Source organism: Trichosurus vulpecula, chromosome 9, assembly GCF_011100635.1.
Source record: "Trichosurus vulpecula isolate mTriVul1 chromosome 9, mTriVul1.pri, whole genome shotgun sequence".
NCBI classification, from domain to species: Eukaryota; Metazoa; Chordata; class Mammalia; order Diprotodontia; family Phalangeridae; genus Trichosurus; species Trichosurus vulpecula.
In genome coordinates this window covers 182,618,466-182,643,023 of record NC_050581.1, presented here as the reverse complement: position 1 = coordinate 182,643,023, position 24,558 = coordinate 182,618,466, and the positions used below count along the sequence as shown (strand labels likewise).

The following is a 24,558-nucleotide window of genomic DNA, read 5'->3' as shown; positions in this document are numbered from 1 at the left end:
TGGGAGGGGAGCAGAGCAGAGCCCAGCCTGAGCAGCTCGGACCAAACAGACCAGGAGCCACTGTGCCCTGAATCAGTGAGTTGTGGCAGTTACCAGACTTCTCAACCCACAAACACCAAAGACAACGGAGAAGGTTAGTGGGAAAAGCTGCAGGAGTGGAAGGAGTTCGATGTTCGGCCACCGCCCCTGGGGTAGCAGAGGTGGGGCAGCTACAGCTGCAGTTGCTTCCGGCCCCAGGCCCACCTGGTGGGAGGAATTAAGTGGCAGATCAGAGCAGGAGTGCACAGCCTGCTGAAGATTTAAGCCCAGTCCAGGTTGGGGGTTCTTGGGGAAGGAGGAGTGCTGGTGTGGCAGGAGCTGGCGCATCCCCCCCAAATGTGGAACATAGAACTCTCTAGTCTACAAGTAGTCATACCCCGCTGAAAACTCAAGGGTCAAGTTAGTTGGTTGGGAATATGGCCAGGCAGTGAAAACACACCCAGATTCAGTCTCAGACTTTGGATTCTTTCTTTGGTGACAAAGAAGACCAAAACATACAGACAGAAGAAGTCAACAAAGTGCAGGAACCTACACCAAAAGCCTCCAAGAAAAACATGAACTGGTCCCAGGCCATGGAAGAGTTCAAAAAGGATTTGGAAAAGCAAGTTAGAGAAGTAGAGGAAAAGTTGGGAAGGGAAATGAGAAGTATGCGAGAAAACCATGAAAAACAAGTCAATGACTTGCTAAAGGAGACCCAAAAAAATACTGAAAAATACACTGAAGAAAACAACACCTTAAAAAATAGACTGACTCGGTGCAGCAGCAGCGGCAGCATTAGCGGCAGCAGCGGCGGTGGTGGTAGTAGGCTTGGCGGTAGCGGTTGAGCTTGCAGCGGGCGGACAGGGGTCCAGTCATTGGAATAGAAGTCTCTCAGAATGGCAGATGACCTGGACTTCAAGACAGGGGATGCAGGGGCATCAGCTACCTTTCCCATGCAGTGCTCTGTCTTGAGCAAGAATGGCTTTGTGGTGCTCAAAGGCCAGCCTTGTAAGATAGTTGAGACGTCCACCTCCAAGACTGCAAAGCATGGCCATGCCAAGGTTCATCTGGTTGGTATCGATATCTTTACTGGGAAGAAATATGAAGATATCTGCCCTTCAACCCACAACATGGATGTGCCCAATATCAAGAGAAATGATTTCCATTTGATTGGGATTCAGGATGGCTACCTGTCACTGCTCCAGGACAGTGGGGAGGTAAGGGAGGACCTTCGTTTACCTGAGGGTGACCTTGGCAAGGAGATCGAGCAGAAGTATGATTGTGGAGAAGAGATCCTGATAACGGTGCTGTCAGCCACGACAGAGGAAGCAGCTGTTGCAATCAAGGCCATGGCAAAGTAACTGGCCCCCAGGGTGGTGGTGGCTGCAGCAGCAGTAGCGATCAGTGCCTGAAGAGGCCTTCCCTCTCCTCCCCAGCCTGGTCAGGCTTTGGCCCCACCCTGGCTGGACGCCTACTCTATGTCTTTGATGTTTTATTTTGGTTTTTTTTTCTCTTAATCCGGGGAGCTCCCCCCACCCCCACCCCTTTAGTCAAGCCCTATCCCCCTCAACCCCTTGGACAAGATGGGGGCAGGGCCTTGGTAAAAGTGCCCCCTTCTCTCCCCTACCTCACACTTCTGCCCTGGTGGGGGAGAGGGGATGGGGGCTCCTTGAGGTTTAGTTTTTTTCTTTTTTATTATTTAATCTGGAAGCAGAAAGCTGTGGATTCTGGATTCTGGCAAAAATCCTCTGCCCCCTCTCCATACCTATCCTGTCTGGCCCCCTGGTTCCCTATACCTCACCTAGCACCACTCCCTCCCCCAACAGGGGACCAGACCCCCCCCCCCCAGCCATCTGCCTCTATCTTTCCCCAAATCTCCCTAATGGGAGAAGGGACAAGAGTGGGGAGGGGCTCTATTCCCTTCCTCAGGCATCCAGGAGGGCCCCTAGCACCCATGGGCCCTACCCCTCCTTGCGGTTTTCTCCCTGACACATTTGTTAAAAATCAAACCTGAATAAAACTACAAGTTTAATATAAAAAAATAGACTAACTCAAATGGCAAAAGAGCTCCAAAAAGCCAATGAGGAGAAGAATGCCTTGAAAGGCAGAATTAGCCAAATGGAAAAGGAGGTCCAAAAGACCACTGAGGAAAATACTACCTTAAAAATTAGATTGGAGCAAGTGGAAGCTAGTGACTTGATGAGAAATCAAGATATTATAAAACAGAACCAAAGGAATGAAAAAATGGAAGACAATGTGAAATATCTCATTGGAAAAACCACTGACCTGCAAAATAGATTCAGGAGAGATAATTTAAAAATTATCAGACTACCTGAAAGCCATGATCAAAAAAAGAGCCTAGATATCATCTTTCAAGAAATTATCAAGAACTGCCCTGATATTCTAGAGCCACAGGGCAAAATAGGAATTGAAAGAATCCTTCGATCGCCTCCTCAAATAGATCCCAAAAGAAATCTCCTAGGAATACTGTCGCCAAATTCCAGAGCTCCCAGGTCAAGGAGAAAATATTGCAAGAAGCCAGAAAGAAATAATTTGAGTATTGTGGAAACATAATCAGAATAATCCAAGATCTGGCAGCTTCTACATTAAGAGATCGAAGGGCTTGGAACACGATATTCCGGAGGTCAATGGAGCTAGGATTAAAACCTAGAATCACCTACCCAGCAAAACTGAGTATCATGCTCCAAGGCAAAATATGGATTTTCAATAAAATAGAGGACTTTCAAGCTTTCTCAGTGAAAAGACCAGAGCTGAATAGAAAATTTGACTTTCAAACACAAGAATCAAGAGAAGCATGAAAAAGTAATCAAGAAAAAGAACAAGAAAAAGAAATTGCAAGGGACTTACTAAAGGTGAACTGTTTTGTTGACATTCCTACATGGAAAGATAACATGTATGATTCATGAGACCTCAGTATTAGGGTAGCTGAAGGGAATATGCATATATATATGTATAAGTGAATGTGTATGTATGTATATGTGTATGTGTATATATAAAGAGAGAGAGAGAGAGAGAGAGAGAGAGAGGGAGAGAGAGAGAGAGAGAGAGAGAGAGAGGGAGGACACCGGGCAAGTTGAAGATGAAGGGAAGATATCTAAAAGAAACAAAATCAAATTAAGGGATGAGAGAGGAATATATTGAGAGAGGGAGATAGGGAGAGATAGAATGGGGTGGATTATCTCACATAAAGGTGGCAAGAGGAAGCAGTTCTGTGGGAGGAGGGGAGAGGGCAGGTGAGGGGGGAATGTGTGAATCTTGCTCTCATCAAATTTGGCCTGAAAAGGGAATACCACACATACTCAATTGGGTATCTTACCCCACAGGAAATAAGAGGGAAGAAGATAAAAAAAGGGGAGTATGATGGAGCGGAGGGCAGATGGGGGTGTAGGTAATCAAAAACAAACACTTTGGAAAGGGGACAGGGTCAAGGGAGAAAATTCAATAAAGGGGGATGGGTTGATGGGTTGGGAAGGAGCAAAATATAGTTGGTCTTTCACAACATGAGTATTGTGGAAGGGTTATACATAATGATACACATGTGGCCTATGTTGAATTGCTTGACTTCTTAGGGAGGGTGGGTGGGAAGGGAAGAGGAGAGAGAATTTGGAACTCAAAGTTTTGAAAACAGATGTTCAAAAACAAAAAAAAAGTTTTTGCATGCAACTGGAAAATAAGATACACAGGCAATGGGGCACAGAAATTTATCTTGCCCTACAAGAAAGAAAGGGAAAAGGGGATGGGAGGGGAGTGGGGTGACAGAAGGGAGGGCTGACTGGGGAACAGGGCAACCAGAATACACGCCATCTTGGAGTGGGGGGGAGGGTAGAAATGGGGAGAAAATTTGTAATTCAAACTCTTGTGAAAATCAATGCTGAAAACTAAATATGTTAAATAAATAAATTTAAAATTAAAAAAAGAAATAATGTATTGTTATTTCAAAACCTATTATTACAAAACATGAATAATGAAAAAATAGAAGACAGTAAAACATAAGAAAAACAACAGATCTGGAGAATAGATCAAGAAGAGAAAACATAAAAATAATTGGACTAACTGAGAGGTATGATCAAAAAAATAACTTTGATACAATGAAATAATTAAAGAAAATTGTCCTGAAGCATTAGAATAAAAGGGGAAGTAGAAATGGAAAAAAAATCCATTGATCACCACTCAAAAGAGATCCAAAAGGAAAACTTGTAGGAAAATTATAGTCAAACTCTGAAATTCCCAGCTCAAGGATAAAATATTAAGAACGAGAATAAAATAATTTAAATCTGATGGTGTCACAATTAGAATCACACAAGACCTAGCAGCAGAGAAATTAAAGGACTGCAGGTCTTGGAACATTATATATTGAAGAGCAAAAGAACTGGGGCTCTGGCTGAAAATATCACACCCAGCAAAGTTAAACATAATCCTGAATGGAAAAAAATGGACATTTAATCAACTGTCAGACTTTCAAGACTTTGTTAAAAAAAAAAAAACTTGAATGTAATAGAAGATTTGACATACAAGAAACAAGAGAAATATAAAGTACATACCAAAGATTGGTTACAAGGGATTCAATAAGGACAAACCATTTATTTTTTATATATGTAAAATGCAAAACATATGTCTAAGATTCTTATTAAAAATTGGGTAGCTCATAAGAGAGACTAGGGTAAACCTGAGTATGATATGAATTTAAAAAGTAAAACCATTTAGAAACAGCTGAAAAGAGTAATTATTTTATACAAATGAGGTGGAAGAGGAAGAATCAACACAGAGGAATTAGATGGGGGAGGAGGGTTGGTAGATCTGGTAACCTACTTTCACGGGGAATAGATTTAAGAGGGAACGATATGTATATATTTAGAAGAGTATAAAAGTCTTCTAAATTTAGAAGAAATAAAATGGTAAGGGGATAGGGAGAGGGGAGAGGACAAGGGAGGGATGTTTAGAGGGGAAGGCAAGGGAATAGATAAAAGGCAGGGTATAGAACAGTGTTTAGATCAATGGGAATGGGAGGATAAGGGAGCAATCTCTAGAGGGGAGGGTGAGAGAATAGGTTATAGGAGTCTACGGAAAGGTGTTAAGATTTATGGGAATGGGAAGATAGGGGAGGGATCCTTGGAGAGGGGTAGGCAAGTGACAGAAAGGTAAGGTAGTTGGTGAAAGTAAAGTAGAGGAGGGAGGAGGGATAGGAAACGAGAGATATGCACAAACATAAAAACAAAGATCAAGAGTAGGATGTGTTTAAGAAAGTATATGTCTATATATGTATGTATATATATGCATATGTATATATCTATAGCTATAGAGAAATATATCCACACTTAATTGCAGCCTTTGGGGGGGGGGAAGTGGAACGAAATGAAAAAGTGCACAGTAGAGAACAAATGAAAACTTACAAGGAAGCGAAGAAAAGATGGACAGCTCTCAACACAATGTGTAGCCTTTATCACACAGGCTTTCTTGAAATGAAAATTTATTGTTACGTATTTTGAATCCTCTCATGTTCTGCTATGCACATGACATGTTTTTTCCCCTTTCTTACTTTGTATTTTAGTACCGATATTTAGCTTTATGGTATGTTTTTGTTTCTTTTCTCTATTTCTATATTTGTGTTCTGGTGTTTGAGTCCAAAATAAAGTTTTGGAAAAAAGAAAAAAAAAAAGAAAAATGACCTCAGGTTCTTTCAAGCTGATCATTAATCCATAATTACTGTGCTAAGTTATCAAGGATTTGTTGTGGGTCATTTCTTTCAAGGAATTTCTAGGTATAATTTTAACATAAACAGTACAGATATGTGTAACGAATGGCAAGATTTTTGTATTACTATATTAACTCTTATAAAAGGACAATCCCAGGCAAAAGGCCATATACAATGTATTTTTACTCATTTGGTTTTGAAAGATTTACAACAGTTATATTTAAGTAATAAAATAAGGATTTTTATATATATATATATATATATATATATATATATATATATATATATATATAGTAAAATGTCATTAATTTAGATCCCATGAGTTCAAAATATGCCCATTTGGAAAGTGACTAGGCTGACTTCACAAGATTTATAAATTTTTATTATTTATGAAAAACAGTATGGAAATAAATGAATATTATATATAAGATTTCATGGTGTTTTAACAACCCAGCTAGCAGTTTCTCTGGGGGAGTAAGATCCCTCCCCCACAGCCAGCACCCAGGAGGTTGCCGGGACCCAAGAGGTTGCCAGGACAGCACAGGTTCTTCTTATCTGCTTAAACAAGGAAAGCACGGTGAAGGGGTTGATCAGCTTACTTTAATCCAGCATTCAGTTAGCATACAGACAACAATCATTTAGTTCAGGGGAAAACGCCAGCATTCAGTTAGCATTCAGTTAGTTCAGGGGAGCATACAGACAAGCATCAAGAGACAGACCAAATACAGATTCATTGACTTACTTCAGGGGAAAAAAACCAGCACCCTGAGGTTCAAAACATTCATTTAGTTCGGGGGAAAAACAAACCAGCATCCCGAACCTCAAAACCAAAATACAAACAAGTTACAAATATCAACAGACCCAATACAATTCATAGTTACCAACATCTGGGCTTGGCCCAAGAGCAAGGGCTGGCCCAGAGTCACGCTTGCTTGCCGCTGCTCCCACACCAACCGGAAGAGGAAAGAGAGAGCTTCAAGCTGTCCTCTCCCCTCTTATAGGGTTTTTGACATCATCAAGCACCGCCTGAATGACCAGGGCCGATTGGTTCTTGACTTGGCCCCTCTCCCTAGGGTAGATGTTAACACCTCCCCTCAGCCAGCCTCATGACTCATCACAGGAAGTTTTCTGCTTCCTGACATGCTCTCTGGGCTTCCTGCCCCGGAAGAGCAAGCCACAGCATCCAGAGGCTCAATGAGGTAAGCTGAGTCACTCAAAGAAAACAAAGGCCATTCCTCTTACACATGGGCATGCTTAGCCTACATAAGAATATACCTTTTCAAGGATCCTTAAAATGTTTGACCCTTCTCAAACATAAAGGGATAGAATTTTTTAAAAAAGTAGAATTGGACAACTGGAAACTAATTACTCCATGAGATATCAACAAACAATAAAGGAAAGTCAAAAGAATGAAAAAAATAGCAGAAAGTATCAACTATCTCATTGGAAAACAATCGACCTGGAAAAAAGATCAAGGAGAGATAATTTAATAATTTGTGGATTACGTGAAAACCATGATCAAAAAATAGCCTAGACCTAGTATTTCAAGAAATTACCAGGAAAAACTGCCTTGAAATCTCAGATCCAGAGAGTAAAGTACAAATGGAAAGAATCCACCAATCATCTTCTGAAAGAGATCCCAAAATGAAAATCCCCACAAATATTATAGCCAAATTCTAGGGCTTCCAGATCAAGAAGAAAATATTGCAAGAAGGCAGAAAGAAACAATTCATATATCATGGAACTGCAGTCAGGATCACATAAGATTTACCAGCTTCCACAGTAAAGGAGAAGAGAGCTTGGAATATGATATTCCAGAGTTAACCTCACAACCAAGAATAACCAACCCAGCAAAACTGAGTATAATCCTTCGGGGAGAAAAATGGAGATTTAATGAAATAGAGCTCTCTCAAGCATTTGTGATGAAAAAAACAGAGTAAACAGAAAATCTGAAGTTCAAACAGGACTCAAGGGAAGCATAACAAAGGTAAACACAAAAGAGAAATCATAAGAAACTCAGTAAAGTTAAAGTGACATTATTATATGATGATACATATGATTCCTAAGAACTTTATCATCATTAGGGCAGTTAGAAACAGTTTACATAGATAGGTCACAGGTTTGGATCTCTCTCTCTCTCTCTCTCTCTCTCTCTCTCTCTCTTTCTCTCTCTCTCTCCTTCTCTCTATCTCCATGTCTCTCTCCTTTGTTCTACTCTTTCTCTGTTTTCTCCCCTCCCCTTCTCTCTGTGTCTGTCCCTCTCTCCTTTCTCCCCTCCTCGCCCCTCCCCTTCCCCATTTCTGTCTTTGTCTGTCTCTGTCTCCTCTCTCCCCTCCCCTCCCCTTTTCTCTCTCTTTGTCTGTATCTCACCTCTTCCTCTCTCTGTCTTTTTCTCTCCTTTTCCCTCCCCCTCTCTCCCCCATCCCCTCCATTCCCTTCTCTCTGTGTCTCCACATTTCTGTCTCTCTTTGTCTCTCTGTCTCTGCCCCTCCCCAGAAAGAAAGAATGAAAGAAAGAAAGAAAGAAAGGAAGGAAGGAAGGAAGGAAGAAGGGAGGAAGGGAGGGGAGGGGAGGGGAACAACTTTGCCTGAATGAAGCAAGTGTTAAATACTGTTGCTCAAAAACAGTCCAAATTTTAATCCTCCTGTAATTTGATCACTGGAGCCAATAACTAACTTCCTTTTCAGAGGCATAAAAAATGGGGAGTGGCTATTTGGGGAGTCAAACCTGAACTCTGAGAGATTGGAAGAGAACACTGCCTTAATGATCACCCTGAGAGCGAGTATAATCCATCTCAGGAAATAATAATAAAATTTATGACGGTTCTAAAATTGTTTAACTCCTTTCAGGAATCTGTGAATTATAGGGCAGTAACACCACCAAGGACTAGCAAGAACTCACACAAGTCCTAGGCAGTTTTGCCTCAGAGGGTATCTGCAAAAATGCTTCAATTGTTCCCTCCTGCAAAAATAAAAGATAATTTATTGTTTACCTTTCTAAGCAAGGGATGCTCTTGGCACACGCCTATATTTCTTCCATTTTTGTTCTCAGTGTTTTGCCTCAAGGTCTCTCAATATTTGGAAAAGGCTAGACCCACGTGAATCACTTTTTTTCCTTCATTCTTGGAATGGGTGGGGTGGAAAAAATTGATATCAACCTCTTTCCCCATTAGGTTCAGAAAGAATAGATGACTCACATTTACATGGGATAGAATTCTGCCCTCAAGACACTCTTACCAGGGAGAAGGAAGAAAAATGTGCAATGTGCCTGCATGTTTTTTTTTTTTTTTCTGGGAACCACCTATGGCTCTTGGCATACCAACTCATCTTGAGTTGGGCAAGTTCTTTCCTGCTGGGGAGTATTTAATAATGACTTTGCAAATGAACATACACAGAGCTGCCCTGAGGAGTCATGGATCTCCTCTCCAGCGTTGTCCTTCCATCAGGCCCTTTTGCTATCTCCTGGGTTCTTTGCACAAAAGGACAGTTTTCCCCAGGACTTCTGAATTGCTTCTCTTCCTGGAGCCTGTGCACCAAGAAGCCCAGAATCCCCAAGTCTGTGTCTTAGATGCTTTCAGCAGACACTGTGTCCCAATAATGCTGCCCATTATTAATGATGAAATTAATATTTACTGACCCCACCAGAGTATTATGAAGATTAATTAATGGATGGCTGTAAAGTTCTCTGAAGCAGAAAAGTACTGTTTAAAATGCTCAATAGTGATATTATAATATGCTAATAGGGGAAGAAATAGGACTAGCCCATTGCTTATACTTCCCATTTCGGAAAGTGCTTTGCAGTTTTAAAATACTTTAAACCTTCCTCAAAAATATCAGCTCTGAGTCAGGTCCATGGGGCCTTCATATTGGATGGCTGTGTTCATTTACTCAACACCCAATCAATCAAAAAGCATCTATTAAGTGCCTACTATGTGCTAGGTATGGACAGCCAGGTGGTACAGTGGACAGAGTGCCAGGCTTGGAGTCAGGAAGACTCCTCTTGTGAGTTAAAATTCAGCCTCGGACATTTACTAGCTGTGTGACCCTGGGCCAGTCACTTTACCCTGTTTGACTCAGTTTCTTCATCTGTAAAATAAGCTGGAGAAGGAAAAGGCAAACCGCTCCAGTATCTCTGTCAAGAAAACCTCAAATGGGGTCACGAAGAGTTAAACATAACCGAGAAATGACTGAACAACAACCAAATGTGCTAGTTACTGGGGATAGAATGGTGAGGGAATAACAGGAATCTGGATTTCAAGACGTCTTAGAAATCATGGAGTCCCCCCCCCCACCCCTACACCTTTTTAAAGATGAGGAAACTGAGGTACACCTTGGTTAAGAGACTTGCCCAGGATCACACAGCTAGTAAGTTTCTGATGATAGGGATGTCACTGGCAGAGGGAATTTCCAGATGAAGAAACTCCCTCTAACAACACTAGTCAGTGCTCTTTGTGTGACCTACAGCCTGAGAGAGTTGTCTAGAGCACTGAGATATTAAATGACTTGCCCACCATCAAACTAGCTGATATGAAGTGCCTATTATGTGCCCCTGTGCTTGACTCTGGAAGTACAAAGAAGAAACAACACGGTTCCTGCCCTCAGGGAACAAACATCTATTAACATCTACTACTACATGGCATGCATTAGGGTTAAATGGATGGGGATGGAGAGTGAGTCTGCCATGCTGTTGGTGAAGGGAATGCCTGCTGCTGACAGAGACCAGCAGGTTTTCTGCAGCTAATGGTCTTGGAGAGCTGCCTTATCCAGTGAGAGGTTAAGTGGCTTGGCCTTGGGAGTCACACAGCCGGACACAACAGTCGGTCCCACGGCTTCCAGGGTATGGACATCACTCTGCTACTCCCCATTACGACTACAGAAACAAAATGGCTCCTGTTCTTAGGCAGCTTATCTTCTATCAGGAGAAACAATATAGATCCTACACATGCATGTATACATGTACATGCAAGTGTACATATATGTAACACATATGTTTATACACATGCACACACACACATGAACATGCACACACAAATATGCACTTGTAAGGATATATACATAGATACACACACATAAACACAAACACACGTATGTTTATACATACACACGCTTACACATACACCTTCTCAGAGCCATCCTTTGTGAAAAAAATTAAAAAATAAAGGAGGGAAGAAGAGTTTTAGCAAAATTAAACCCGGCGTCCATGGGGTATGACAGGATGGGCAGCATTCTTCACCCGGATCTGCAAAGGAGGTGGAACTTGGTCGCTGCTGCAGCTACTGTTGTTTTAACATTCTTAATAAAATTAAATTATTTCAATTAACAAAAATTTGCTGTGTTTCATCATTAATTAGTTGAGAAGCCGTAATATGAACACAACCTCGGGCGAGTCACTACGTGCTCTGGGCCTCCGTTTTCTCGTCTACAAAGTGAGTACATTGCATTAGATACTCTCTAAGAGCACTGAGCGCTGGGCCTGGAATCAGGAAGACCTGAGTTCAAATCCAGCCTCAGATGCTTCCTAGCTATGGGACCCTGGGCGAGTCACTTAACCTCCGTCTCAGTTTCTACAACTGTAAAATGAAGACAATAATAATCCCCACCTCTCAGGGCTGCTGTGAAGATCAGAAAGTGCTTTACACAGTTACTGGCACATAGTAGGTACAGGATACGTGTTTATCCCTTTCCTTTTTCCTCTGTTTCTTTTCAGCTAGAACATAGAATAAGAAAAGAGGAGGTTTTAAAAGGATTTTAAAACACTCGGCACATTACAATAGCCCTGTGAGGGAAGCAGGTACTAAAAATATTATTACACCCATTTTTAAACCGAGGAAACCAAGCCTTGGAGAAACGGAATGACTTGTCCATGGTCACCCAGTGAGAAAGTATCAGAGATTTAAAGGAGCTTCGGAGGTGATCTAGACGAACCCCCTCATTTTATAATTAATAATCATAATCATTATCATCATTATTGTTATAACTAGCATTTCTGTGGCACTCTGTGGTTTGCAGAACATGTTAAAAATATGATCTCACTTTGTCCTCACAATGGCCGTGGAAGGTAGATGCTATAATTATCATCCCCATTTTACAGATAAGGAACCCAAGGTAGACCCAGATTTAGCAACTGAGGCTGGATTTGAATTCAGGTCTCCCTGACTCCAAGGCCAGTGCTTTATCCATTGCACCCTCTACAGCTGTTAAAGAATCTAAGGCTGAGAAAGGCTAGAAGAGCCCCCAGAGCCGCAGAGACAAGCTCTGACTTCAGGTCCTCTGACTCCAAAGCCAACACCCCATTGCACCAGGCTCCTTCCAGAAATCAAGACCACAAAGGGGTCATCTGGCTCAAGCCCTTTGTTTTACAAGAGAGGCTCTAGGGGCAGAGAGGTGGTGCAACGGATAGAACATCAGGTACTTACTAGCTGTGTGACCCTGGGCAAGTCACTTAACCCAGAGAGAGAGAGAGAGACAGAGAGACAGAGAAACAGGCACAGAAAGACAGAGACAGAGACACAGAGACAGACAGACAGAAGAGGGAGGCTCCAGAACCCCCAGGCATTGTGTGACTTCCCCAAGTGAGCACGTAGCTGAGCTGAGGTTCAAAGCTGAAGGCTTGGACTCCAGATTCAGCCTGTGCTACACCACAGTGTCCCTCTCCCTCTCTTTAGATATCAATAACGAGTTTTTGCTTCCTAACACATGTGCACCAGGTTCTCCCTGATCCGCTCTAAAAGCTGTGATAGCATTTTCAATTTTGAGAAAGGAAAATCTACAGCCTTCTGCCTGGACTCCTATGTTTGTTTGTTTATCTGTTGTTCTATGCCTAATGTTGACCCTTTATCCCTGTGGTCATGAGTCACAGGCTTTTATTTGGATAAACCTAAAGTAATCCATGCCTGTGATTCTTGTGAATTAAATCAGAAGGCACATTTTCCTGGAAGATCTTCTAAGACAAACAAAAACATGCCTTGGTTGGTTTAGTCCATAGACACCTCCATTTATCAAACGTAAACAAGAGTGAGGCAATGTTCTTGCTCAACAAGGCAGTGAAACCTGGTACTTGAAGAAGGGCCAGAGTCACCAATGAAAGGAGGAAGGCAGGAGACAAGTACAGTGTTGGTGAAGGAGGACAGAAAACAAGCCATTGTGTCCATTGTCCCATGAGCTTCTCTCTTACTGGATAAAGTAGGGCAATTTGTCTTGATTAAAGGACAGTGGGATGTTGGGATGCTCTTCTTGGTTTGGTCAGGGTGAGTCCAGGCTTCCTCCTGAAAATTCTATTCTCCTTCATTGTGACATAAAATCTCCATAGCACATTTTTTATTGCTGTTATAATTTAATAGCCTTCTTGCAACATAAGATTAGTTTTCAAAAATTTGGGGAGAAGGCAGCTAGTGGGCGTCCAAACACCCTCTTGCTTTGGTGTGGGGAAACGTCCTGCGGTGCAAATGGACAGTTTTTCTCTATGGCATTTGCAGCAGTAAGAGCTGAGTCAGAGACAAAATGGGAAGCCAGGCCTTTCCAGACGCATGCTGTGCCTTGTCATTCCTCTGCATGCTGTGCCTTGTCACCTCTCAACTGGAAGGTAGAAGAGAGAATTAAAAGTCAAACCTACTGCAACCAGGCAAAGCACCATGACTATAGATGCCAAGACTCCTGATGCATGCCCGCATTAATTGCAGTTGATAACTATGATCAACAAAACAGACAAATGGAGTTTGGAGGTCAGAAAATCTTTTGTAATCTTAAAGCTATCTCAAAGTGAAGTGGGATATTGTGGTAGGTAGTGGGCTCTTCACTGGAGGTGTCTAAATGAGGGATGATGTGGTAGTAGAGATTCCAATTTAGGGATGGCTCAGACCAGACAAGTGTTGAGTGCTGAGTCACGATTTTAAAAATTAAATGATTTTAAGATCATCAAAAAGGATAGGGGATGAAGTTTTTTTTTTTATCATAAGATGCACAGAATGAAAAAATAATAATACATAGGACTAGTGGCAGAAGGCTATAGGTATTTTATTCTTAAAGTTGAAAATGGTATTAGTGCACCTACAGCAGACCAGCAAGCATCTAACCCACTACTGGGAGGCAAAAGGTATTTATAGCCAGAGATTACCAGCAGTGGGCTTCATGCCACATAAAGTATTGAATCAAGCACCCTCCCTCCCCAGGACACTTGCTGTATAAATTACAAATGTTCAGAAGTCTCGATGAGGGGCTAATATTAATAAGAAAATGAATCCAATATTCATGAAAAGAACTTGAAAAGCCACTGTTTATGCCTGAAATCCTCTGATATTTTCCATAATTATTATGTCATTACAAACACAGGGGTGAGAAACACAAAGCAGGAGCAAGTAATGTTTCTGAGATGAATACACATGGAGACAATGGTCTTAAGAAAAATATCACCATGGATTCTGATCAAGAGAAATAATGCATGATCTCAAGCTGCAAAAGTCCTTTCAAAATAAAAAAAATACATATTTAAATTAGAGTGAAAAAATGATTGTTTTTTTAAACAGGGAAAACCAAAAGTTCATGTGCCTGACTTGGCACCTTAGTCTTTGGGAAGACTGAACAGATCCATGAAGGTAAGGTCTATTTCTGTATCCCCGAGGCCTAGAACAATGCTGGGCACATAGTAGGCATTTTTAAAATGCTGGTTAAGTTAAATTGTATGTAGTAGGTGTTTAACATGTTGAAAGAACTGTCCTGGATATTTTCCATTTTCTAAAGGGAACACAGAGAATCTTGAACTTGAGAATCACAGGACTTGAGTTCAAATGCTGGCTCTGCCCCCCAGGAGTGATATGTGACCTTAGTCTCTCTGGGCCTCAGTTTCCTCATTTGTGAGATGAGGGTGTTGGAATAGATTGACCTCTGAGGACCCTTATAGCTCTAGATTGATGAGTTATGATCCCATGGTCTCTGATAGACAAATCACTGAGCATCTTCTCCCAGTAGAAAGGGATTGGGTCAGCTCCCTACTTTGCAGATTTCTCCTGGTTTCAAATCAATTCCTTTAACTCTGCGGGAGAAGACAGATTCATGGGATCAGAGACTGAGAGTAGGAAGGGAACTTGGAATGACCTAGTCTAATTTCTCCATTTTACAGAGAAGGAAACAGAGGCCCAGAGAAACCATGTAATTTGCCTGAGAGCACACACTTGAACAGCCAAAGCTAAATTTTAACTCAGGTCATTTGACTACCAACCCAATGCCCTTTCTACTGTACCACAAGGGGGAAAAGTTTTATCTGGTTTTTAACACTTACCACCTTCCTTTCCATACAAAGGAATACTGGTTTCTCAAACATCTGAAACTTGACATGTCCAAAAAATAACTTACCCTTCCCCCCCTAAAAATCAGCCCTTTTCTGAGCTTCCCCATTCCTTGCAGGGCACATCCTAGTCACCCAGCGTGGAAACCCCCCATCATCCTTTCTTATTCATTCCATATAGCCAATCAACTGCCAAATCTTGAAGTTTCTTACCTCCACAACATCTCTCTTATCAGTTCTCTTTTTCTCCACTCCTACAACTATCACCTTAATTTAGAGTCTCAATCGCCTCCAGCCTAGACTATTTGAATACTTCCCTTCCTAACTGGTCCACCTGCCCCCACCACATAGCTACAAAAGCAGATGTTCTACAGTGTGGATATGACCATGACACTCCCCTACTCAATGCACTATGGTGGCTCCCTATTACCTTTGGGATTAAATCCCACTGTTGGCATTTGAAGCCTTTCACAGCCGGACCCCATCCATTCCCTGCCTCATTATACATTATTCCCTTCCATATACACTACCATCTAGCCAAATTGACCTTCTTACAAGCTCCTCATATGTCATTCAATTTCCCAACTCCTTTCCTTGGCATTGACTTATGACTTAATCACTCAACTGAAAGCATTGTCTCTAAAGTTACTAATGCTCTCTTAATCGTCAAATCTGATGGTCTTTTATCAGTCTTCATTCTTCTCAATCTATCTTCTGTATCTGACACCAATGACTAATAGGAAAAACTAGCAAATAGGAACAAATTACAAAATAGAACTTTGCAAACTTTTAAAGTGCTACATAAATGTTAAAGGTCATCATTATTGCTGTTGTCGTCATAATCATAACCATCACCATCATCATCATCATCATCATCACCACCAGCCACCCTGTCTTATTTCCTCTCTACCCTACCTCTCTTCTTTCTGGGTTTTCCTAGCATTACTCTTCCTTGGTTGTATTCCTTACCTATCTGACTGCTCTCAGTGTCCTTTTCTGTCTCATCATCTATATCACGCCCTCTGACCAGGGATATACCCCAAAATTCTGTCCTATGCCCTCTTCTCCCCCCAAATCTTTCTCCTGCCAACTCATCACCCATTGCATAGGTTTTTGTATCATCTCTATGTAAACGATCCACAGATCGATACACCCAGTTGCAGTCTCTCCCCTGTGTGTCAGTCCCCATCACCAGTTGCATATCGGACGTTTCAAACTGGAAGTCCAAGAGACATCTCAAACTCAACATATCCCAAATGAAATTCATTATCTTTTCCCTCAAATCCTGTCCTCTTCAAAACTTCATTATTTCATTCCACTATCAACTGGGCAACACAGGCTTAAAATCATGGCACAGTCCTCAACTCTTCACTCCACAGAGCTAAGCAACTACCAAATCTTGCCATTCTAAACAGCCACTGATAAATTATTGGATATCAAGCCAGGAAGTCCTGAATTTGAATCGGGTCTCTGATATTTAATTGCCATGGGATCCTGGGCAAGAAATGTAACTTCTCAGCCTCAGTTTCCCCATTTGTAAAATGGGATAATAATAGTACCAACCTCACGAGATTATCAGGGGACAGCTGTTATTTGTGGGAAGTTTCTCTTGCCATCTAGCTTAAATTAGATTAGAATTAGATCACCTGCTCAAAGGAGGTACCACAAGGTGCTGCCCAAATGCTATCATTATTGTTGTGGTTGTTGTTGTGATTTACTATTTCCTCTATAACATCTCTCACCTCTAACTCCTTCTTTCCATTCAAACAACAATCACCTTTGTTCAAGCCCACGTCACGCTTTACTTAGATACTGCAGCAGCCCACTAACTGGTCTCTCTGCCTCCCATTTCTCCCCATTCCAGCCCATCCTTCACAGTGCTGCTGAGGCGACCTTCCTTAAACACAGTCCTGACCAAGTTACTCCCTTACTCGCTCAACTCCGGTGGCCCCCAGTGGCAGACAAGATCAAATATAAACTCCTCTGTTTGGTTTTTAAAGTCGAACACAACCCGATCCCAACCTGTTCTAGCCTTTGTGGACATCACTGTTTCTCCCACACTCTGCAGTCCAGCCCGACTGGCTTTCTCTCTGCTCCTCTGTCTTTGCACCGGCAAGCTCTTGGGCCTGAAAGTGACTTCTTCCCCCCTTCACATTCTAGAAGCAGATATAGTTCTACTACTTTCTATATGACCTGTTTCCTGATTTAGTCCTCGGCTCCCTCCCAAATTAGCCTGAGTTTACTTAATTTGTACACAGATGTGCCAAGCTCACGCAGGTAATACGTGGAGGAGCTAGTGTAGGAATCTGGTTTGTTGCTGTTGTTCAGATGTTCTGGTTGTGTCCAATTCTTCCTGACCCCATTTGGGGTTTTCTTGGCAAAGATACTGGAATGGTCAGCCATGTCCTTCTCTAGCTCAATTTACAGGTAAGGAAACTGAGGCAAACAGGGTGAAGTGACTTGCCCAGGGTCACACAGCTAGTAAATGACTGAGGCCAGACTCGAACTAAGGAAGATGAGTCCTCCCGACTCTAAACCCAGTACATCAAATCCAGTGCCCTTTCCACTGGATTTATGGAAGGTCTCTAAGAAGCTTACAATCAGAATGGCAAGATACCATAAGTACTCAGATGAATATAATACATAGTTTTTTGGGAAAAGATTAGTGATTTTCTTATTATAGGAAAGTCCCTGGGTGGAATTTTTCTGCTAATGCAGGGCAACACCAACTGTGCAATTTATATTCTTCAAATGTTGCCTGGGGCACTGAAATGTTAAGTGCCTCTTGAGTACTCTCTTCAGTCCCGGGAACTATGGTTTAAGATGGACAAGGATATGCTTGAGGATGTCCACAGGAGGGCAACCAGGATGGTGAAGTATTCCTCATGCTCATATCATGTGATGTCCCCACTGCCTCATTAATGACAGCATAAGATGAGCCCTGAGGAGTGTGGGATCAAAAGGTGGGGAAGGATCAGAGGATCCTGGATAGAGAACTGGAAGGGTCCTCAGAAGTCAGCTAGCTCAATTTCCATTTTATAGACAAGGAAAATGAGGCTGAAAAGAGAAAGGAATTAGGTCGGTCACAAAGGTAGGACCAGAACTCAGGTCATGTGAGTTCTCCTCATTCTAGATGAGGGATCAAGACACCATGGAAGGGGTGGCATAAGAGGTGGGCCTTGAAGGAGATGAGGCAAGGACGAGAAGGGTGGCAGGAAACAGAGGGCACCACAGACAGACAAGATGACTGACTGGTATGTGGTAGTGTGGCTGCAGCTCACAACACCTTCTGTTCTACGCTTTCCCCACTGGGAAATATTGGTTCCCCACCTCTGCCACACAGCTTATATATATTACATACACACACATATATATGCATATATGTATGTACACAAACATATATTTGTACATGTGCATATGTATATTATGTATATACCTGAACACGTATATATAAATACACACATATGTATGTGTATATATAGGTGTGTGCATGTATGTGTATTATATGTGTGCTATATACATTATATATACTCATTTCAAATAACAACAGGTTAAAAATATAGCAGAACCCACTCATTCATTCATTCATTCATTCACTCATTATTCAACATGCCCCATGGTTTTTACTGGCAGCTTCCATTTCCTCTCTGAGAATGAATAAGCTGCTAATACAGGGTACTTGGCATTTCACTCTTTGCCAGGGCAGATTTGGATAAGCTAGGCAGCCACCTCTCTCAGAGCCCTGTTGAATGTCATCAGGCAACTACCACAGTATCTGAACCATCCCCAGGACTGATCTCACTCCATGTCTGGCTCTAAGTGGACCCATCTGCAGACACTGGCTCCGGTGAAGTCCTTCCTCAAGCCAGCTACAGTCACAGATCCCATCTACAAGTACAAGCTTTGAATTAGGAGGAATGGTAGGGAGCACACATCAGAGTGTGAAAAATTTCCTCTCAATGGCTGCCTCGAGAAGTGATGCATTCCATCTCCCAAACAGAGACTGGGAGACCACTTGTGGGGTAAGTTGTAGGGGATCAGGTTGGGCTACATGGCCACTTATGTTGCTTCTAAGTCTCAAATTCACATTTTGTAATTCTGAGATTCTGTGATACTAGCAACAAAAATAAAACACTAAAATATTTTGTGACTTATGTTTTGTGATGAGTGCAAAAATGTAATTTTGAGGTCACATAAACTCTCTCAGCTTCATTTTCTTCATCTCTAAAATGGTAACACTTCACAGTGAGGATCAAATGTAATAATATGTATAAAGAGTACAACAAACATGTAAGCACTCTGGAAATGTTAGCTTTTAAGAGGAAATCATACTCCAAGGAGGAAAATTTAGTCTTTTCACAAATCACAGAATTTTAGAGTTGTTTGGGACCTCAAGGGAGATCATGTCCAACCCATTTCCCCCCACCCCCTACCCTGGCTCTGATCCTAATTGCTGGACTTAAAGTTATGCCTCAAGGACTGTCTCATCTTAGCACTTCCCTGAAAGAGAAGGCCTGGAGCCTCCTCACCCTGAAACCAGGAAGACCCCTGTGGTCTTCTTTCCCTGAAATATCCCTCTGCCATCTTCACCCCTTTCTTCATTGATGAGTTCTTAATGGGAGATTCCATTCTGGAGAGGGGTCCAGGCCAGCCCGCCATGATTCTGACTTCTGCACTTCAAAACTCTGTCCTCACACTAGGTACCTTCGTGAGCCTGGTATACAGTAAGCACTAAATAAATGCTCGCTTCCTTCTGAGGATGGAGATTATCTAAGCTAGGTGCTAGGTATACTGCGGGTACTTGAGATAAAAACTGATTGGCCCAGTCTTCTCTCTGCTGTCCATTATGATGGTCCCATCCCGCCAAACATCCCAACCCTTCCCCTTATCTCCTGGGAATGCAGGGATACACTGAAATCTAACAAATCCATCTTGAAAAACTCCTGCTTCCCTAGCTGTGTTCCCCACCATACCAGTTTGCTTGACTTTATACTTGGTATGCGAAGTGGAAATTCAGCAAAAGCTGACATTTGGCCATTCCTCCCATGTAACAGACTCGGTTGAAAAGGGATATATTGGGATAACAATCAAACATTAGCATATGCTAAGTTCCTTTAGGTTCCTGTTCAGACCTAACTATCAAAGGGCATTCAGCACCAAGGGCAGAGCATATCTCCTTCAAGCAGCTGCCCTATACCTCTCCATCAAGCAAAACCAGCCAACCATGCTCTATGTACACAAATGCAGTATGCGTTCATCTGTAGGGGGAATGGACCGCATGAATCCAGATGAGTGTGGGAGAAGGACTGATTGTTGATTGCCAGTCCCACCCCTCATTATTCAAGCTTCATCCAGAGAGCAGGGAGTAGCTGTCCAGTGGGCAGATAACGTAGCAAGTTCCAGAAAACAGTTGGGATAGGGAAATTAATTTGGATTTTTTTAAAGGAAGACTCACCTGGTCTTGGAAGTGCTAATATCCAGAGTCACTGTGGTCACCAGAAAATGGAGAAGTTTGGTAATTCAACTATGAAAGAAAAAAAATAAAAGTAAAGGGTTTATCATAGTTCACTCTGCAACAGAAGCATAAAAAGGTGGATCTGAGTGAATTCCTCCTTGGCTGATGAAAGGTCAACTCAGAGACACTGTAAAATTATTTCTGAAGGACCTACAATTCCTAATAAAATTAATCTCAAAAGCATCCTTCTAGGTGTTGGGGATACAAAGACATACAAGAAAATGCCCTCTGCCCTCAAGAAGTTTATATTCTACTGGGGGGAGGGGAACACTATGTTTACACATGTAAGTATATACTAAATACGTTCTCTCTCCCCATCCTTCTCCCCTTCCCCCCTCTCCCCCTCCTCTCCCTCTCCCTTTTCCCCCTCCCCCTGTCTCTGTGTATACATTTATATTTGTGATATATTATATACATGCATATATAATTGTATATAACAATAAGCATTTATTACATATTAGAAATTCAAAGACAACAAAAGGAATTACCTCTACATTTAAATGGCTTACATAACACGTTTAATTTTTAAGGGTCCCAGCCCACCTGTCCTCTGTACTCCAGGTTCTTCTTATTAGGGATCTTCAGATTATGACTAAACCACTCAACTTTAATTTCTACCTTAGGAGATACCATGTTTGTATTGGAAGCATGATGGATAGGAGCTCTGGATTTGTAGGCAGGAAGACCTGAGTTCAAATCTGGCTTCTGACACAATCCAGTTTATGACACATGCCTATGGGCAAGGCACTCAACCTCTTTCTGTTTCCTCATCTGTAAAATGGGGGTAACAACCACCTGCCCCCCAGGGTTGTGGTGGGGATCAAAGGAGATATTATGTATAAAACGCTTCACCAATCTCAAGGCACTATACAAATGCTATTATCATTATCATTATGGTCATTACCAAAATTAGTATAAAGCAGCACTGCTTTGGCTCAACTATTTTGTAATATCTTCATTTACCTAAAGGAACTCCCAATTGTTTAACACAGTGTAGAAAAAATGTAGGCAAACACATGGATGCCATTTTCAAGACCCTAAAAGAATGCTCTGGGGAAGAGGTTTTGGACACGGTCTCCTTGGCCTCAGAGAGCAGAACTGGTCCCAATGTGTGGATTGTGACTCAATGGAAAGAAAAACTTCACGGTGATTGGAGCTCTTCCAAAGCAGCATGGTCTTTGTCCCTGGACATCACCACGCAAAGGCTCATGAAGGACAGGTGAGTCTAGACAGCTACCAAGGTCCCGTCTAGTGCTGACATCCTGCAATTTGCCAAAAGGCTTAACCATTTTCCCCTCCTTTTGAAAAATTCCATTTTTATAAAACTAAAATGAAGACCAGCTTTGCAATAGGTATGCTCTTCCACTTAGCTACCATGTTTAGTTGTGGTCTCAAATGAAAACAGAGTCCCCATAGAGAAAGCACATGGTAAAGAAGGTTGAAAAGTAACTCATTTCTTTCTCACTTTCCTGACAGCAGCCTTGGAGGGAGGTGATAACGATCATAGAATCACCAGATTTGAGAGTTAGAAGAAGCTCAGCAAAGCAAAAGAAAGATCTTATATGCCGGGATTTTTCTTCAATTACAAAACACAATTATTTCAGCTTCCTATGCAATAGTCTGCAGTACAGAAAATATAAAATAATAATAGCAGAACAGCCACTTGTCTCAGGACCATTTCTATCTGAATTCCATGGTAAAAAAAAAAGACGAATAACAATAAAAGAAGAGACGATGATGGGGATAATGTTAAGAGTTGACATTTACATAGCAGTTTAAGGTTTAAACAGCACTTTCCACTTACTATCTCATCGGATGCTCCCAGCAACCTTGTGATGTGCACAAGTACTACAAGTAATCGTATCTTCATTTTACAGATGAGGAAACTGAGGATCTCAAAGATTTGTGCCATGGTTATCTAGCTTATACATGTCAGAGGTAACTCTAGGAGGGACCCTACTCATTCTTCTACTTTACTACTCAAATTAATGAAATCCACAAGTATTGGAGGGCTGAATGAGAGGGGAGGGATTATATTAGACACTGAAGCTATAAAGACAGAAATAGGGAACAATCCTTGTCTTCAAAGACCTTCCATTCTAGTAGGGGAGACAAGATAATGAAGTCACCATCATCCCCAAACCACTGTCTCATAACTGGTTAATTAGATGAAGACTCGGCTTCAGAAATTTGAACTTCAGATTTCAGCCAAATAGGATGAAATCACAGGAAATGGATTATGCTTTTAATTGGAAAACAGCAAAGTGGAATAATCGTGTGAAGCTATCCCAGTTTTCCAAAGAACAAGTGGACATCTGGAAGCAAGTCCGTGGCTTTTCAAGCCCCAATCATCCTACCCATGGTTCGTAAAGGTTAGGAAAAGAATACTGCTTGTGAGAGTGGCTGCATGACAGAAAGCAACTTGCTTTATACATATATATATATGTATGTATATATATACACATATATATATATGTATATATATATATATGTATTATACGAGTGATGTTTCCTAGCAAGTCCTTATGAAACTGCATAATTTCAAAGCCCAGAGTATTATATTGCACTGTTTTCCTGGGAGTTGTTCACATTTGCATATCTTTTTACACATCCTATGAAATTAATATTGCCTTTTGTATTCTGAACTTAGCTAATATAACTTGCCATATTTGCTTTGCATTGCTATGAGTAATATAGATTGAACACCCAGGGGGACTTGTGTTGCCTACATAAGCTTTATTCTTTCGTTGTTACATTTTTCTAATATGAATACATTAAATCAAGATTAATAAACCTTTGCAGAACAGGCCAGCCTTGAAAGAGGCAAATTGCATAGGGGGGTGGTCAGCCCTCTGAATACAGGAAACAGAGCTGGGAATACCAGAGCCAAAGGAATCTGTTTGCAAGGCCATGGAACATCAGACGATATGGCGGAGCCCCCACAATGCCCAGCAAACATCTTATGGTGAACTATGTACAAAAGAACATAGAAACGCTGCATTGGAAAAACTCGACTCATGATAATTAGACTGCTTTCTCTCCTTGGTACCTCTTTCTCAGATATTAGAAACTCAGCAAGGTTCTAGAGCTTTGGAATTTCTCATGGAGATGGAGGGAGGATGGGAGGGGGGAGAAGGGAAGATCAAAGAAGGGGCTCCTAAGATCAAGAAGCTGGAATAAGGAAAACAGGCAATTCAGGAAGAAGAAAGGTAAACCGTAAGAAAAAAAGAGGCAATTGGGGGTTCCGGCAGCAAGCACGAGACAAAAGTCCACACACAAAGGAAGTGGATACTGGAGAACAAGCGTTCAACATAAAGAGATGAAACAGGTTTATATCTTCTGGAACTGGAGAACAAAGGTATCACCATAATAGTGGCATAACAATAGTCATAATAATTGGTAGAATTTATATAGCATTTATATAGCACTTTAAAGTTTGTAAAGCACTTTAAAATATTATTTAATTGGCTCCTTATGGCAACCCTGAGAGGGAGGTGCTATTATTACCCTAATTTTAGAGATGGGGAAACTGTGGCAGACATTGGTTAAGTGAATGGATAGTAGTGAATAGAGTGCTGGCCTTAGAGTCAGGAAGATCAGGTTGAATTTTGTCTCACACGGACATTTGCCATAACTCTGCATGACTCTGAGTAAACCACTTGACATTCCAGCCTCAGTTTATCCATTTGTAAGATGGGAATAATAAAGCTATTATATCCAAGGCTTTTTGCAAAGCTTAAAAATGCTGTATAAATACTGGCCATCATCATCATCATCATCATCATCCCTTCTTATCCAGACTAGCAATAACCTCCCAGCTGATTTTCGTGCTTCTAGTTTCTCCACTTTCCAATCCAGAATTCACACAGTTGCTCAAATTTATATACCCAAAACACAGGTCTGATCACATAACTCACTTGTTCAAACATCTTCTCTGTCATCTTATTGCATTTGGAAAAAAATGCCTTAGCCTTCATACCTAAGTTCCTCCACAGGAGGGCTTCCATTTACCTCTCCTACTTTGTAATTATGG

At 41.6% G+C, this 24,558-nt stretch overlaps 1 protein-coding gene across 1 annotated transcript; it reads left to right on the top strand.

The window, feature by feature from the left end:
• The first annotated feature begins 890 nt into the window (after positions 1 to 890).
• LOC118830558 (eukaryotic translation initiation factor 5A-1-like) lies at positions 891 to 1,407 on the top strand. The gene has a single exon (XM_036737419.1). It carries the CDS (start codon positions 915 to 917, stop codon positions 1,377 to 1,379), a length of 465 nt encoding a protein of 154 aa, XP_036593314.1. The 5' UTR covers positions 891 to 914; the 3' UTR covers positions 1,380 to 1,407.
• Positions 1,408 to 24,558: the final 23,151 nt, after the last annotated feature.

What these genes read in the sequence shown, in the direction of transcription:
- LOC118830558 (XM_036737419.1), top strand. Translation starts at nt 915, where the DNA reads ATGGCAGATGACCTGGACTTCAAGACAGGGGATGCAGGGGCATCAGCT.